This window comes from Xylocopa sonorina, chromosome 6, assembly GCF_050948175.1.
Source record: "Xylocopa sonorina isolate GNS202 chromosome 6, iyXylSono1_principal, whole genome shotgun sequence".
In the NCBI taxonomy this organism is placed as follows: domain Eukaryota; kingdom Metazoa; phylum Arthropoda; class Insecta; order Hymenoptera; family Apidae; genus Xylocopa; species Xylocopa sonorina.
In genome coordinates this window covers 5,734,718-5,750,434 of record NC_135198.1, presented here as the reverse complement: position 1 = coordinate 5,750,434, position 15,717 = coordinate 5,734,718, and the positions used below count along the sequence as shown (strand labels likewise).

General features: G+C 37.8%; 1 protein-coding gene across 4 annotated transcripts in view; it reads right to left on the bottom strand.

The window, feature by feature from the left end:
- LOC143424536 (EGFR adapter protein) overlaps positions 1 to 15,717 on the bottom strand; it is a 261,708-nt gene that overhangs the window by 230,787 nt on the left and 15,204 nt on the right. For 2 of the 4 annotated variants that reach the window (XM_076896665.1, XM_076896666.1), the window contains exon 2: positions 6,740 to 6,820. In XM_076896665.1, coding sequence (XP_076752780.1) covers positions 6,740 to 6,820 — 81 coding nt within the window. Of the gene's footprint in view, positions 1 to 6,739; positions 6,821 to 15,476; positions 15,653 to 15,717 lie in introns of those variants that run through there. The other 2 variants (XM_076896664.1, XM_076896667.1) reach the window with 2 other exon arrangements.

Genomic DNA, 15,717 nt, shown 5'->3' with positions numbered 1-15,717 from the left:
CGAAACTTCCCGCGGGATATCTCTAAAAATTCAACGGGAACCCGAACGGTTCGCCCCCCCCTCGCACTTATTATCTTCCGCCGCGGAGGAACTTACGCGTTCCTCGCGACAGAATTCTGGGTTAGCCCGCTGGAGATCGTAAGTTTAAACTGTTCCGCGATCTGAACAGGGGATTTAAAGGGGTCCGCTTTAAAGGAAACGTCAACTTCTGGCCGCCTCTTGTCGCGTGCGCCGCGACGCCATTCAATCGGAAACCGACGTGCTTCGCGGCGGCAAGTTTCGCTAAACGGGACTCGAAAATCGTTACGCGCGCGAATGCCAAGTGCCGCGTACAGAAACCCCGTACAGCTTTGACCAATTACGCCATTCTGAGCGCGAAACGATTCGTCGATCGCGGGACGAATTATCGGGTGACACCAGCGACTTTGATGTTTTGCTTTAAACAAATGGATTGCGTTTTATAGACAGTGAATCCGTGGAAGTAATGTGAAATGAAAAATTTTGCGAGAATGAAGTTGTACATTTTTCTTTCCTAGTCATTTTTACATTTTTTAGGTTTATTTTACGTGGTGCTGTGTGACTAACTCTCTGCTAACACTGACAATGCAATGTAAACTTCTTAAGACTCATCCAAACGTCTAAATATCTTAATAATAGATCCCAAATTCCAACTCTTCTAGTTTCTTGTACCCACTTACTCATCCTTCGCTCTTTGCCTGTCTACTGACCACTGTATAATACTACAGTTCACTCATCTTCAGCCATATAAATACCCAACGTTTTCACCACAAGCTCAGATTACTGTAATTAGTACCAGCGTGCGAAACGTGTGTCAATATAATTAATTCCAAAGTCGCATAATACTTATCACTTTAAAATTCTTTAAAACTTGAAATTCAGCAGTTTAGAATATTCTCTCCTTTTTAATACTGATTTTATACTAGTTTGCTCATCCAAAGGTGTGCTCTGATGTAAAATCTAGAGAAGTAAGAAAATTCTCAGGTTCAATACAAAGTTCTGAATTTTGTTAAGTTAGAGTTGGTTAGATGAATTTGGTATGTCCAGATTTAAATACTATAGTAGTTGTTTTTTATAAATAAATATCTTACACTATTATATCCTAAGTTTTAGTTTACAAAATACTTTTCAATACAAATAACTGCGTAATCTCTGACACATTCTATCCTTAAAAACAATATAGTGAAACGTAAACTTTAGATCGTACAACAACGTCTTTTAAATTCAACAATACAACAATTAGATTCAATTTCATCGCGTACGAAATTTGTTATTACACACAGCTCGTAACGTAAACTCTAGCCGAGCTGTTCATTCGATCGCAATGCAATATCTACACAGTGGAACGCATTGCAAATGAGGTTGTCTCCTTCCGGTCCAATTGAACGCACAGAGCTCGCATTTATTTAAGTGGTTTCTCGAGCAACACAATAGAAACAGTTGCAATAATGAAATAGAGAAAAGCTGGGGCACGCAGGAGCCGGTGAATTGCATCGCTCGTTTCAATTTCCTTACCAAGAATCGGACTCTGCCGCGTAAAAAGTGGGGACGAAAATTTGCAAGAGGAAAAATCGGACACAAATGGAAGAGCTTTATCTCCACCCCCTCTGGTTGCTACGATGAAGGAGGGCATAATATTGTAGTAAACACAGACTACTCAGCATCTCTGGTTTATGCTCGCTTTTTTTCGCTCCTCCAGCCCCTTTCTCTTCCTTTTGTCCCGTTCGTTCCTTATTTGCACATCGTATTGTCTTGTAAACCGTGGAAGAAATATGAACGGCCAACGGTTGACACCAGTTGCGAGTCCACCCTTTAACAAACTAATGGCTGCTCCTCGAAGGAAGCTTAAAGATCAAATATTCTAATTGAAAACGCGATGCAAATTGAAATGTATACGCGTGATGCTTCAATTGTTTCGTTTCTATCGCTTTAATTTAGAGAATGAAGAAAATTATGAAACACCAGCAACTTTTAACGTAAAAATCTAATTTGTGCATAGAATTAAGCGTAAAGTTTGAAAGGGGTTCGTTCGATTAGATTCAAAGTAAGATATTTATCGCGATATTGTGTTAAATGAAACAGTTGCGTTCTGAAAACAGCCTGAGAATGATGTTGTTCGCATGAAATTATCATACCCGATGGCGATCGTTTTATTTTTCATCCCCCTTCGGGCGTGCCCGCGCAACATTGTATTCCACGGAACGAGTAAGAAATTTCTCCGCCTCTTTTATCTGGCTGACTTTTACACCATTTACTTTTACCTCGCGCTTTAAATCCCCCCCAGAACCACGAGTACCGCATATTTCCGGTCTATTAAACTAATGAAACGAGCAAAGGAAAGCAAAGTGTTGAACGTGAAAGGACGATTCCTGACTTCCGTGTAAATATACATAAATCTGTACAATATCGCTGAGCAATAACGAATAATCAAGGAAATTGATGGAAATTTGTTCGTTACTTGAATTACAGTCTAAAGTCACGCTCGATGGAACAATAATATTCTCTTTGATACGTTTTTATTATTAAGAAACGAAACGGTATTCGGTTAAATCTAACAGCAAATTAGTTTAACTGGTTAATTAATTATCCGAGCAGTTAGCCAACGGTTGATTAACTGAACTTCGAGGAAGTTGCTCGCAGAAGTTCGAATTTTGCATCTCAATGCTTTCTCTTTGCACGCGCCCCTTCGTTAACTATTCGTTAATTAACTAAAATTTCAAGAAGCAAGTTACACGAGAAGTTCGAGTTTTGCATTTCAATGGTTTCGTTTGTACTCGCGTTCTCTTGGCAAGTTTTCCGTGGCGAATGACATTCGTGCAAACTACGGAACAGAGCGGTACTGGCGAGTGTAAAAAAGGACATTGGTGCAACGATATCAGCGACTTGAAATAATTCTCGCCGCGTTTCTCCTTTTTTTTTTGTCTACTCGAGTGTGATTCTCGCTTCATTTAACTAAGGGTGTATCTGAAATATGAATTTCAAAACAGGGGCGCGACGGACATGCGAGACATTTGGAGCGCGTTTAAGCAAAGCACCAAGGCTTTGCAAGTTTGAATTCTTCCAGAGGGTGATCGTGGACAGTGCGAAACACAGGCTGACAACTGTAATAGCGTTCGTTTGTCTACATATATACAAATTATCTATTTCTCTGCATTTCGAGCCCCTCAAATTAAATTATCAGTGCAATAATCAAATTTCTGTGAGCAATGGATCATTATCTTTTAATGTTACGGATGAGATATTTATATTTTATGAATTTTGGAGCAAAGTATTTATTTTTTTATTACTTAAATCGATTTAAACATTAATTATAAATCAAACGAGTTCTCGAATGGTGTATCAACCAGAGTGAAGATTAATGAAAATTGCGATCCAACTTTTTTCAAGCATTTATTGCTTAATTGCATATTACCAATGCAATTAAGTGAACGTCCATCATTACTGGACGTGGTTACGTATAATTTTCAGGTTGCATAATGTTATAAAAAATTAATTGCTCGTGAAAGAGACCAAGTTCGCATCAGGATTAATAATGTTTTAAAAAACGTCTCGATGGCACGGGAATCCTGCTTCTTTCGATTTCGTGCAGTAATTCAAGCATGTAGAGAAATGTCTGGTATTACAAGCGTAACACGCGGCTTATTAAATTCCTTAGCGAAATTTTAGAATTTATGTGACAGGTACGAGATTAGGTTTCAGCTATACCGAAATTTATCTAACGGAAGTAATATAGAAAGACGTTTCGGTCGCGATTCTAAAAAGGTGAGCTACGAATTCTATTCGTACTCTATGAATACACCAACTGCTACGATACTGACTTTTAATGGCCCATTAATGTCTCGAGAAGATAATAAACGTTCTAAGGCATTCTATATTTCTGTATATTATAGAGATTTTATAATAAAATTATTAATAAAATCATTTTTCTGTAGGCGTTATCGTAATGCTAAATAAATACTCCAGTTCCTTTTATTAAAGACTAATTTTTGCACCAACACGTGTTCCAAGTTCATTTTAAGTTCATCTTAAGCATTAATTGATCTTCTTCGATATGAAGCAGAACACTCGTTTCGATAAAATAATTAAAAAGCCAAGCGATTGGAAATGGACCAAAACTGGCGACTGATATTTTATAAACTATCGTTTGACGTACCTAGATTCCAATGAGTGCTTCTAAATTTATTTAAAGTACAATAATGATAATTTTTCTAATGAAAACCATCTTCGTCACACAACTCATCAATGTTTATCAAAATAGAAGAATACACAACATATAATTACAAACTATACCCTTATATTATTCAATATCCTAGCATATTTCAATTGTTATGAACAAAAGCACGTGCGCGTGAATGAGTGCCTGAAATAACCACGAAAACGAATGAAAACCCAGGAAAAAGAGTCGAGAACGCTTAAAAAAAAGCAAGGGAATAATGTATCCAATAAAAATAGCTCAACAACTTTTCCCACTCAATTACAATTACCCTAACTTCCTCTAAAACCTGACAACATCACGGCGCACAAAATAAACATACAATACACGTATAATCAGCTGCATAAATAAACCACGCGAAAAGGGTAGCCAAAAGACGAAGGCGCTCCGCGTCGTCTTCGGTTCTCCTCGCGACTGAAAAGTTAGGGGTGGGAACGGAAGAGCTTGGGAAGCAGCAGCCGCGGAGTGTATTCATGGAAATCTGTCCATCGAGGTCTAATGGAATAGCACGTCGTGGAAAAACCCCGTGGCAGGAGATATTCTTTAATGCCCTCATCAAATTCCGGCTGGTAATTCCTCGTTTCGACGCGTGCGCGCGCGGTACACAAAAGATTAGACCGGGGAACGTGGTCTCCGCGAGTCGTTCCCGCGGCCAGGCAAACATCCAACTCCGACGGAACTGCGTCCCGAAATTCTGCTGATCCCTTCGGGGTCGGTAGTCGTTACTAGGTTTACAGTAATAACGTAGCTTTGCGATAATAAACCTCGCGCGGACCAAGTTTATTCCGCGCGGCGAGCGCCCGTTGTTTGATTCGCCCGCCGCGCGCAATTATGAGCCCCCGTAAGTTCAGGCTAATTAGCCGAAGGAACGTAACCGGTGTTAATTGCTTCGCGAGCCGCGCGCCGACAGATTATTCCCTTGTTCGAGTAATGCCTATCGCGCGAGTGGTATCATTCGACGATTGACCTGTGCTGGGATTTAATGCTACGCGTTGGTGCTGTCGATTCTTGCGAGTCCTCCTTGTAGACTGCCCATTTAGGTTTGCGCGATCGAATTTTGTAAGTGGGAAAATTCGTAGCTCTTATTTTTAATTTGGCGATAGTGATGAGTGACTATTGAGCGAGTGAAGAGTTAAATATTTCGTTATATGTGTGGAGTTCGGGTTTTGAAATGCGATGGTCGAGAATGAATCGTAATGTGAATAGAAAAGATGGAGTTTGTAGTTTTGAGAAGGAATTATCATTCTAACAGTGTAACTCGTACAGTAAAGATGTTTTTTTTTTTAATATTTATCTCGAGAAATAGAATAGTTAATGTGTTTGGGTTTTGAAATGCAATGGTCGAGAATGAATCGTGATGTGGACAGAGAAGATGGAGCTTGCAGTTCTGAGAAGGAATTATCATTCTAACAGTGTATATTTCTCCCGAGAAATTGAATATTTAAAGTGTTTGAAATGTTTAAAGATTAAAGTATAGTTTTATTGTATCATACGCTGGTCTAATTTCAATATAAAAAGCAAATAAATGTTGTAATTACATTATTAATCTACTAAGAATGGATGTTTAATGTATGTGGTGTACATAGATTTAACCGCAGCAATTAACATATCACGACAAAGGGAGCACCATGTACACACGATGCTCGGATTAACTGACAACTCTATACGAATGAAAGTCCAATATTTGTCTAACTCGATCTTGCTCGCCTACCATAAGTGAACACATAAAGTTTAGCCAAATCGTTTGAGCAACCATTGTACTCCCCATCAGCGAACCCCTGAATCTCAGTGAAATTGGTACCAAATACACGACCATATTAAGTATAATTTCGTATGAGATTGTAGGTTTGCAAGTGAAAAACTGAATAAAAATTATCAAGCATCCCTTACGATATAATTTTGTAAAAAATTTGCTCAGTACTTACTTAATTCCTGCTGTTTCAACGCAAAATTTAAGTACACACCCGACAAAGTTAATTAAAGAAACCATTGAACTTACAAAATTATATGTCACAAAATACATTCAGTGGATACATAATAGAGAAACAGCACGCTAATGTATTTGCAAACGGTTAATCGTTAAGATGGCAGAATATATACGCCATCGACTGTACGCATTTAATGCTTACCCCATAATATGCAAACTCCGTTTCGATTCGAGTATAAAACCCCAGCGCAGCGATCGCGCGCCCAAAGCCAGAGAATAAATAAAGCGAAAATAGGAGCTGGTATAATATATGTCGACCCATTATCCCGGGACTTTATTGATTCTCATTATGCGACTAGGCGTGCTAGAATAATCCGTCTTCCCGTATAACCGCCTACCGTCGCCGCGAAAGGAATAATAACAACGTCCACGAGGACAATAAGTCTTGTTGACGAACGCTTCCTAGGACACCTACGACGTTGGTGTTTATTCTGAAATGTCTGTTTTCGTAAAAAAGAGAAAAAAAGTAGGGGGCCAGGGGGGGGTGGGGGGAGGAGAATGTTGTCTGAAAGGGTACTCACTCTGAGAGTCTCCAGTTGGGAGCGCACGTACTCAGCGCGGCTGGCAATGTCGGGAATCGCCACAGGAAACGAACCCATGTACTGTAACGAGAAAAATGTTGCTTTAACTCGTTGCGTTTTTTAAATCTGCTAACATTTTATAGCATCGATAACTGTATCTATATGTAATTATGTAATAACCAACAGGTTCGCGAACAGTAAAAATTGGTAAGTGAGCTGCGAGGGTAGGCAGACGATTTCAAACGCACAGAGAGGAAAGATACAAAATGCAATTTTTAAATAGAGACAAAGATCGAATAACGTGGAAACTTCAAAATATATAATAATTATAAAAGTTGAAGTAATGTAAAATTAAATAGGATAACGATTGGATTTGGAGTTTAAATGCTATGGCGTTCACGTTACTTTGCGTCACAGTGAAAACGAATGTTATGGCGTCCAAGTTTGCGAATGCGCTGAAATTTATTACTATGCCTAGATACATTGTAAGAATGTAGTAATTACCATGTCCAATTAATATTGATAGCTATGATATATCTACGCGCTGTACCAGGCATTAAGTTACAGGATATTAATTCGATGCAGGCTACTAGAATGGAAAGACACGGAAATTGTAACGTGAACGGGGTATTATTTTCGAAAATACGTCTACCATGTATCACTAATGCCTATTACTGTATCTGGAAGCAGATATTAAGTTCCAGATTTGCTCGCTAATGGCCGTGCTGGTGTCTGCGTTAGAAGCTCTTTGCGATCGTCAAAGCAGCTTTTCTGTTTTACGAAAACTGCAATGTTTACTATTGTACGTTTAAAAAGTATAACTAGTATCTTTATAATTAAATATTATCGCTATACTGTTGAATAATATTAGCATTTACAGGTATAAATCTTTGTTGAGATTTCTTCAATCATTTTAAAACTAACTTTAAAGCTGACATGACCAAGTTACTTAAATTCAATTTCAATATCGTAGACTACGAAACTGAGTACCATTCGAAACGCATCGCATTTCAATTCCAATTCTTTACAAAAACAATTGAACGTTACATTTAAATCTTCTACTCGCTAAGAACGTGATGTTTTATTTTTAAAGCGCTTCTTCACGTTTCAAAGGAAGCAATTTTATGGTTCAAGATTGTTTCAGTGACGAAAAATGTTCAGTACACGATAAGTAATGCTGATGTACAAATAATCGTCGCGTGACATAGCGCACGCGAATTTCATTTCTTCGCAAACAATCCTGCGAGCGTTTGCAGTTCGCGACAAAGTGGAACAGAGGCTGGCAGTAGAACTGGCGTGACGGGAGGATTGAAAATTTAAGGCAGACGAAATTATACGGTGCTTGACTCTCCGGGCAAAGGTAGTCAATAGGTGTCCGAATTGCTGGACCAGTTTCCTCGAGGACGATATACAAAGGTCAATTGTTCCCAGTGATGTTACGAATTCGCCTGGCGCAGAACGTTTCGCAACAATAGTTTACTCTCTGGGATGATCTAATTACCAAGTTCCCAGAGAACGGTGTGTTTCAATGGGCAGCATACCATCGTGTAAACTGAAAATAGTTTCGGTGAGTATCAGCGGGACAGTGCACACGCGTGTTCGTATAACGTAACTTTGATTCGACAAGTTTCGAACGCAAGAGCGATCTCCACTTTTTCGCTAATTTCGAAAACGACAGTTGGAAAGGTTCGTTCTCTTGAAACGTTTATACGGTATTAATACTTGGAGTGGACCCTTTCGCAAATTAAATTCGTCCCTTTGTAAATCTAATTCATCCTCTTGCAAATCGCATTCACCCTTGTGTAAATCAAATTCATCCTTTTGCAAAGCAAATTCACCCGTTTGAAAATCAAGCATGTCTGCTTAAATGCTTTGCTTAAAAACCGTCGAAATTTCGTTCAAAAGGGTACAGATATTTGCCTAAAAATAATTACCAATTCATTAGAGCCACTACAAATCACTCTTCTCTTACCAGGTGAATTCTTGAACTTTTAAAAATTAATCACTTTCATCCATGTTATGCATATGAACTAATAGAAAACTAAATAAAATATTGCATTCATTTAAACTTAATCCATAATTTTCAAGTATGAAGCTTCCAAATTTCATTGAAATTCTGCCGTAAAAGTATTACTCGTTTCCTAAAGGGTGCACGTTTATCATATTTCCCTAATTTCACCCGCCAGCCGTACAAGTTCAGCTCACACGCTATTACTCGCTCATAATATGTTAATAATACATTCTCTAGCAAAAAAAAAGGATGATCCATCGAAACGTAATTTCGTAAAAGTGTAATATCGAAAATAATAATAATTCTTCGCCCTGCCAGAGTGAATCGATCAATTTTCACCGCATATTAAACGCGAAATCATTAAATAATTATTCTGCCGCGGAAATATTCTACGTATCGAAGAAGCGTTAATACCCGGAAGACCAGAACACGGTCGGTGGATTTAATTGCAAAAGCGTACAATACGAACGTATATAATATACCATATGCATATATATATATACATATATGTAATCTCAGTTTCTATCACGATTCCCATGGCTGAAAATCTTTTCTCCAACCGGCGCTTCGATTCAGATATTCGTGCCGCAAAATAATCCCCCGCTTTAATCCCCCCGGATGATTCTCATTGTTGTTTCATCGAACTTCTCTCCGGCAGGATCTCCTGTCGGTACCACAGAGATTTTCCAGAAATACTGTGCACCGCTCCATACAGCGGAAACGAACTCTGAAAATTCTCTGCAATAACGGAAGTTCGCGGACACAAATAACAATAATCGTCGCGTTTCGTATTCCCGTGGTTATATAGAACCGCGATGATGTACACGGTGTGCTCGTACTAACGGTTCGCATTTATCAACCATTCGCAGCGAGCGACGATGCAATAAAAATGGATGCCATCTCTGAGCGAGTGAATGATGAATTAAGTTAATCGAGCTGGATTCTCCGTGGAGAGCGAAGGGTTGTTCAGGGGTTTTTTAACCGGAGCTGTAAGATCTTTAATGTCAGCGCACGCGTACGTGGCAAGTGTTTTTAAATTGTTTGTATTGAAATTGAAGTCTTAAATGTAATTTTGTTACTTTCGATTTGTGTTTTGTTTGGGATTTTCAAGCTGTTCGTTAGTATTTTTCATTTCGATTTAATGATACTTGATAAAGTTTTGCGAAAGAGGGATGTATTAAATTTAAACGCACACTGTCGTAACTTTGCAACTACTGATCTAATATTAAATATACAATAATAACAATAGTCGACCTATGTTCTGTGTATATTCTATTCGTAATGCTTAACAATAAAATAAGAAAAGTGTTTAATTCAATGCAGATTCAATTCTGGACAATTACACGCCACAAAAGACAAGATTTATAATTCAATGTTCGCAAAACGGACACGTTTTTTCTGCTTCTCTGAAATTACTGACGCGATCTGAAATCTACAAACACACATTTAATGGCTGCTGCGAAGCTATGGAAACTTGTCGGCGGAAAATGATCACCGTATAAAATGCAACCGGTTCCAATGGCTTCTTAAACGAGTAACAAGGCCAATTGGTCAGTCAGATTGTGGCATAAGATAGTAACAAAAGTGTAAAAGCTAACAAAAACCTGCTGAATTCCTTTATGAACATAGCAAACGTCTATTCGTTCGTATCAATCAATCTTGTTTTTGCGAAACGTGTCACGGACTCTGAAATAGATCAATCGAGAGGCCAAACTGCTTATGGAATTCAAATTAAATTCTTTTTACGCGCACGTGCATACTGCAGTCATTGAGCAGGGCTTTTTGCAACGTGATATGACCAAACACTGTCGAATGCCACGCATTTTAATCACTTTATTACCTTCGAGGCGAGCCGACTTGTCAGTTATAGTTCTAATGCTGTACAATTGTTATTACTGCAATTATCTTCTCGATATAGACTTTCTCTGGAAGAATTCCATCGACTATAAACGAAATTAGTTTATCTTCCTCTCGTAGCCGATCTGACATTTGCACAACTGCATGTATTATAGTAATCTGAACTTTATCGACTCTAATATTATTCAAAGGTATGCACTAAGTGTATTTCATTCCTATTTCATTTCATTCCCTGCATAATTCAGCAATCATGTAATCTTACTCAAGCAACTATATCAGTCCTTTCACGATGTACTCTACGTGAGATTCGAGCGAGCTGTCGCAAGACAGTAAATTTTACGCTCAGATACACAGATTTTGCTGAGTAAATTTTACGCCCCCATTATGTCACATAATATATAATAAGTAATCAAATTAAAAATCATGACGACAAAGAGGTAAATTTTATTCTAAATTCTTTTCAACAAGGGTTGATAATAATAATAATAATAGTTGATAATAATTTCAATTATCAATGTGCACTTCTATATAATTTAAACTTTTTCTGATTGAGAATATTCTTAATATTTAAAGACCTTGTTTTATGCCATGTATTATTTATTAATTTTATTATTTCAATATTTTTACTATTATGATCTTACATAATTTGTACTGTTGCGTTACATTTCATTTATACATTCATATTGAACGTCCCGATGATTTTAATTTTGTTGCAAGTAAATTGCAGTCTGAGTCCTCGAACGAACAATTACATTCGCAAGTGAAAAAGAACCATCACGACGGATCCAATTTATTGCTTCAGCTCTGCATCACTGTGTACTCGTTTCATCGAGCGATTCAGTTTGTTTTATTAGTGAGAATATTAATAATGATAATAAAAAAAGAAAAAAGGAAAAAAAAGGAAAAGGTAAGGACGGTCAGAGTTCTGTCGAAACTGCAGGTGCCCCCTGCAATTGCATCCTGCTGGCATTTACGTGCTCGATCGATCGCGCTAATGGCGAGCCAGCTGCGATAAGTCGAGAACCAATCGACCAATCGCCAGCAACCGTGCCACTCAAATTTTCCGACTCCATCTTGAGCCACTAACAACTGCAATTATCATTACTACTGAAAATAGACTCACGATCGATACGACACACAAACGCATGAATTCAATTTTCGATGCAAAGCGTTCACTTCGTTAAAGCGTGAGTAGTATGAATACAAAGTTACATTTAGTTGCATGCATTCGTGAACTACTCTCGTTATATAAATTGACTCCGATTCATAAGAAGAAATACGTATTAGAAAAGTTCAAGTATTTGGTTATGAGTATTGCGAAGTTTGAAGAAGGGAAATTTCGTTAATAGTATTGCACAGTAGAATTACAATTTAAGAGTAATTTTGATATACAGAATGTTCGGAAAACGATTCAATGTTTATGTGATACATAGAACATACTATATTTAGTGAGTTACCTAAGTCACCTACATTTAATATAGCTTTAGTACTCAGTAAAGTGTGTTTTATATATCATATAAATATGAAATGGTTTTTTTTTAACACCTGTATGTGAACAGGAAGGAAGAATCTTTTCTCAGTAGTTGATAAAGAAAGTCGTGATAATCACAGAACGATAGTTGAAGCTGAGTTGATTATGCGATTAAAATTATTAACTGATGAGATCATTTCTCTGTATAGATAACACTTCTTAAGATTGTGAACACTTCTTAGAATGGTAACAATAATACTTCCTCTTTTTTCACGATGTACTCTACGTGACCATAAATTCTAATAACTTTGATGACAAAATCATACAAATACAAAAAATAAATACAATTATATAACAGAAACAATGCGAATGAAAAGTATAAAATATTAATATTAAGGCAATCTTGTCATTTTTAATAACACGAGATGCATTGTAAAAATATTGTGCTGAAAGTTACCCAATTGTTTTAAATATATCGTGTAGCAAACATACAGAGGAAAAGAAAATTATTGATCGTACACAAACACTGCCACGTTGAAAGCTCGTATCACGAACCCCATTAATACTACATAAGTACGTAATCGGTTTAGCTAATAGCCAAGACCTCGCATATGCAAATCTCCTACTCAAGATTGACATTATACTCAAATGTACTAATTGTTTTAAAGCAAGGAGGGTATGAGGAGGGTTTAAATTTCTAAAATCTGAACAGTTTCTCCAGAAATTAATTCGCGATATTCAATGATGCCTATAATAATAATTTTTGCATTGATTTAATCTAATTAGAGTCATTTCTGTTGCAACTCTCTCGCATTTTTAAGAGTTTGCCTTTTAATGTGTTTGAACATATTCACACCAAATTTCGAGAACTATATGGGAAATACTTATATTTTTCTCAATACATGTAACTTCATTGAAATGAGACAAATTTAAATTCAAAGCAGTAATAATAATAAGATGCAAAGGAATATGTTACGCGCGGGTTGCCAGGATGCATCTTCAAAATGGCGTACCGCGTGTCACGAATACGCAGTGTAGAACAGGGTGGAACGAAAGCATTCGTGTACTAACCGTGGAAAACAGAAAATAACAGCATTGCCTACATTATTAATTATACTGATGCCTGTACACGCGCCGCAATAGTTCCTCGCAAGTCCTCGCGCAACCCTCCAGTTTCTACATGACTACTTCCTGACATCACTCCACTATCCTTGCGTCTAAGGTACGTGCAAAGGCAGCTTTGCCGACGAGTCTGCAGACAGACTCGGACCGTCAAAGACATAAAGGACCTGGTCTCTTCTTCTCTAGTCAACTTCCTTCGTGGCTGTGCACTGATGAATGCACGCGCGTGTATAAATGGTACAATGGATGTCAGTTTTAGTTAAATATTTTGAGAGAACGTCTGTAAATATTTCATAAATTATGTAGTGCGACTATAGCTTGTGTGCGACACATAAAATATGATTATACAATAATTTGATCGAATGATAGACAATAGATTGTGTTGTGATTATGATGTTCTATATTCTATGAAAGTAACACGTTTAATAAAAAATATAAATTTTCAGGGGAATTTTAAAGAGGCACGATGTAGTAAAATAAATTATTTGTTAAATCTTAACTATGAAATATGTTACTTTATACAAATTGATACGTGCGTTAGAATGGTGATAATCATATGTCCATTCTATTCCTAGAATAGTTATTGCGTTATCAAATACAGCCAAGAAATTGCTAATGTTCTTGCGCAATGTGCCAGTACAATTATTACACACGTCTCTACTCGACAGCTATTAATTATTTCGGAATGAACAAAACGCTTGTGATATAGCACTTTTCCATTCCTTTATTAGCCTCATTACTTTTCCAGTGTCTATAAAATGTTAGAGAAAAACATTTTTAATTGGTTTTATTTGAGCATTCTTTATTAAAACGGAAATAATTGTCTAAGACGGTTTCTAAATTCATAAAACAGAATGAATCTAAATATCCAGCATTAATATTATATCGCTTCAACAAAACATTCCTCGAATACAAACTTGAAATAAAAGAAAGCGAGGAATGAAAGAGAACAGCTTCTATGAAGAACTTCTGTTCAACTTTTTCAAATACTGAACCGTAGAACTGTAATACTACCCTATACTTCGATTAAATAGATCATTAAGATTAAGACAGAAACATAACAGTGCTTATCATTGAATTACCACAAATATTCAAATTATTAGGTTAACCCTTGAAAACGGAGGATGCGACAAATTCGATCATTAGGTAAACCCTTAAATTCAAAATAAAAACAAATTATCAAATAGCACGCGCTTAACAACTTCGTGAAATAATTAATAAATTTCGTGTAAAAATGTGGAGCACTGTAAACACAAATAACTCAAAGGATCGGAACTAAACTCGGTACGAGGAGCATAAATCAGAGAACCTCAATTTTGGGTACAATTTATATTCATCGTTTAGCTCACGCCCTTCAGCGCACCCCGTGCGTTTACCTAATAACTCAGCGAGATAATAAATCCCCTGCCCTCCCTTTCTGGCTACGCACTCTCCCGGGCAGAGGATAAGAGCGTGGTGGCGAATGCGCGAAACGAACTCTCGATTCAAATTAATTGAAGCAGACTGCAACCGCGAGCGGGTCCGTTCGTCACTTTCGAATGCACCCTGACAAAAAAATTCACGCACTCCTAATTGTCCGACCGCAACGGGGTAAGAGCGGTTTCACAGCGGCGGTTTACAGGCTATTTGTTTCGTCGCGCGGCTTACGCGTCGCTTCTCTCGGTGTTGCGATCCTTTTTCGACGATTATCGTTCAACAAAATGGACAATACATAATTGTTTAAGGTTTAGTCTCCATATGTAAAAAGTGGGTTTCATTTTACTCTACAAGAATATTCTTAAAGAAATTTGTGAAACATGTGGTGACTGAAACAATGGTCACTGAATGGCCGTTCACTATTTCATTTATATTTGCTTAGTTATTACAGCTAATAAAGTACAGTAACAGATAACCACGATATTAAAAAAGAACACAATTTCGAGACCTATAAAAAAGACCTGTGCACAATTACCACAATGGCGGAGGAAGATTACAACTCAGTTTTTCCAATACTCTTTTAAACCAGTTTTGTCTCTTTAAACGCAAGTGCTTCACCTTTAGTTTTCGCGCAATTTTACACGATTGCCTAGAACAGAAAGAACGAAACGATCGCTGGCCAGGAATGGCGTGATTCGAAGCGAGCCACCCGCAGAAACGCAGGAATCGCGCTCGTGCGAGACACACGAGCAACAGATCGCCAGACGATAATTCTAATTGCAGCTCTCGCGAGTTGTCTGGGCAATCTGGCGAAAATCGCAAGTGTGAAACCGCTCTAATGGAAACGCGCGGCTGCCTACCTGTACACCGTTGAATATTTTCAGAGTGGCCTCCGGCATCTTGACTGCTACGTCCCCAGCCTCTACTTCCTCCTTTCCGCCCATAGATGTTTTAATTGTTCCCAACAATTCGGCCCTTTAATTGCATATTTCGTTAATTGCTCGACGTCTCGTTCGTCAGCGATCAACCAGCTCTCTCGTGGACGTCGCGCGCAGACGTGGCCATTTCTTCTTCTCCTCGCACATCGTCGCTGAGGCGCAC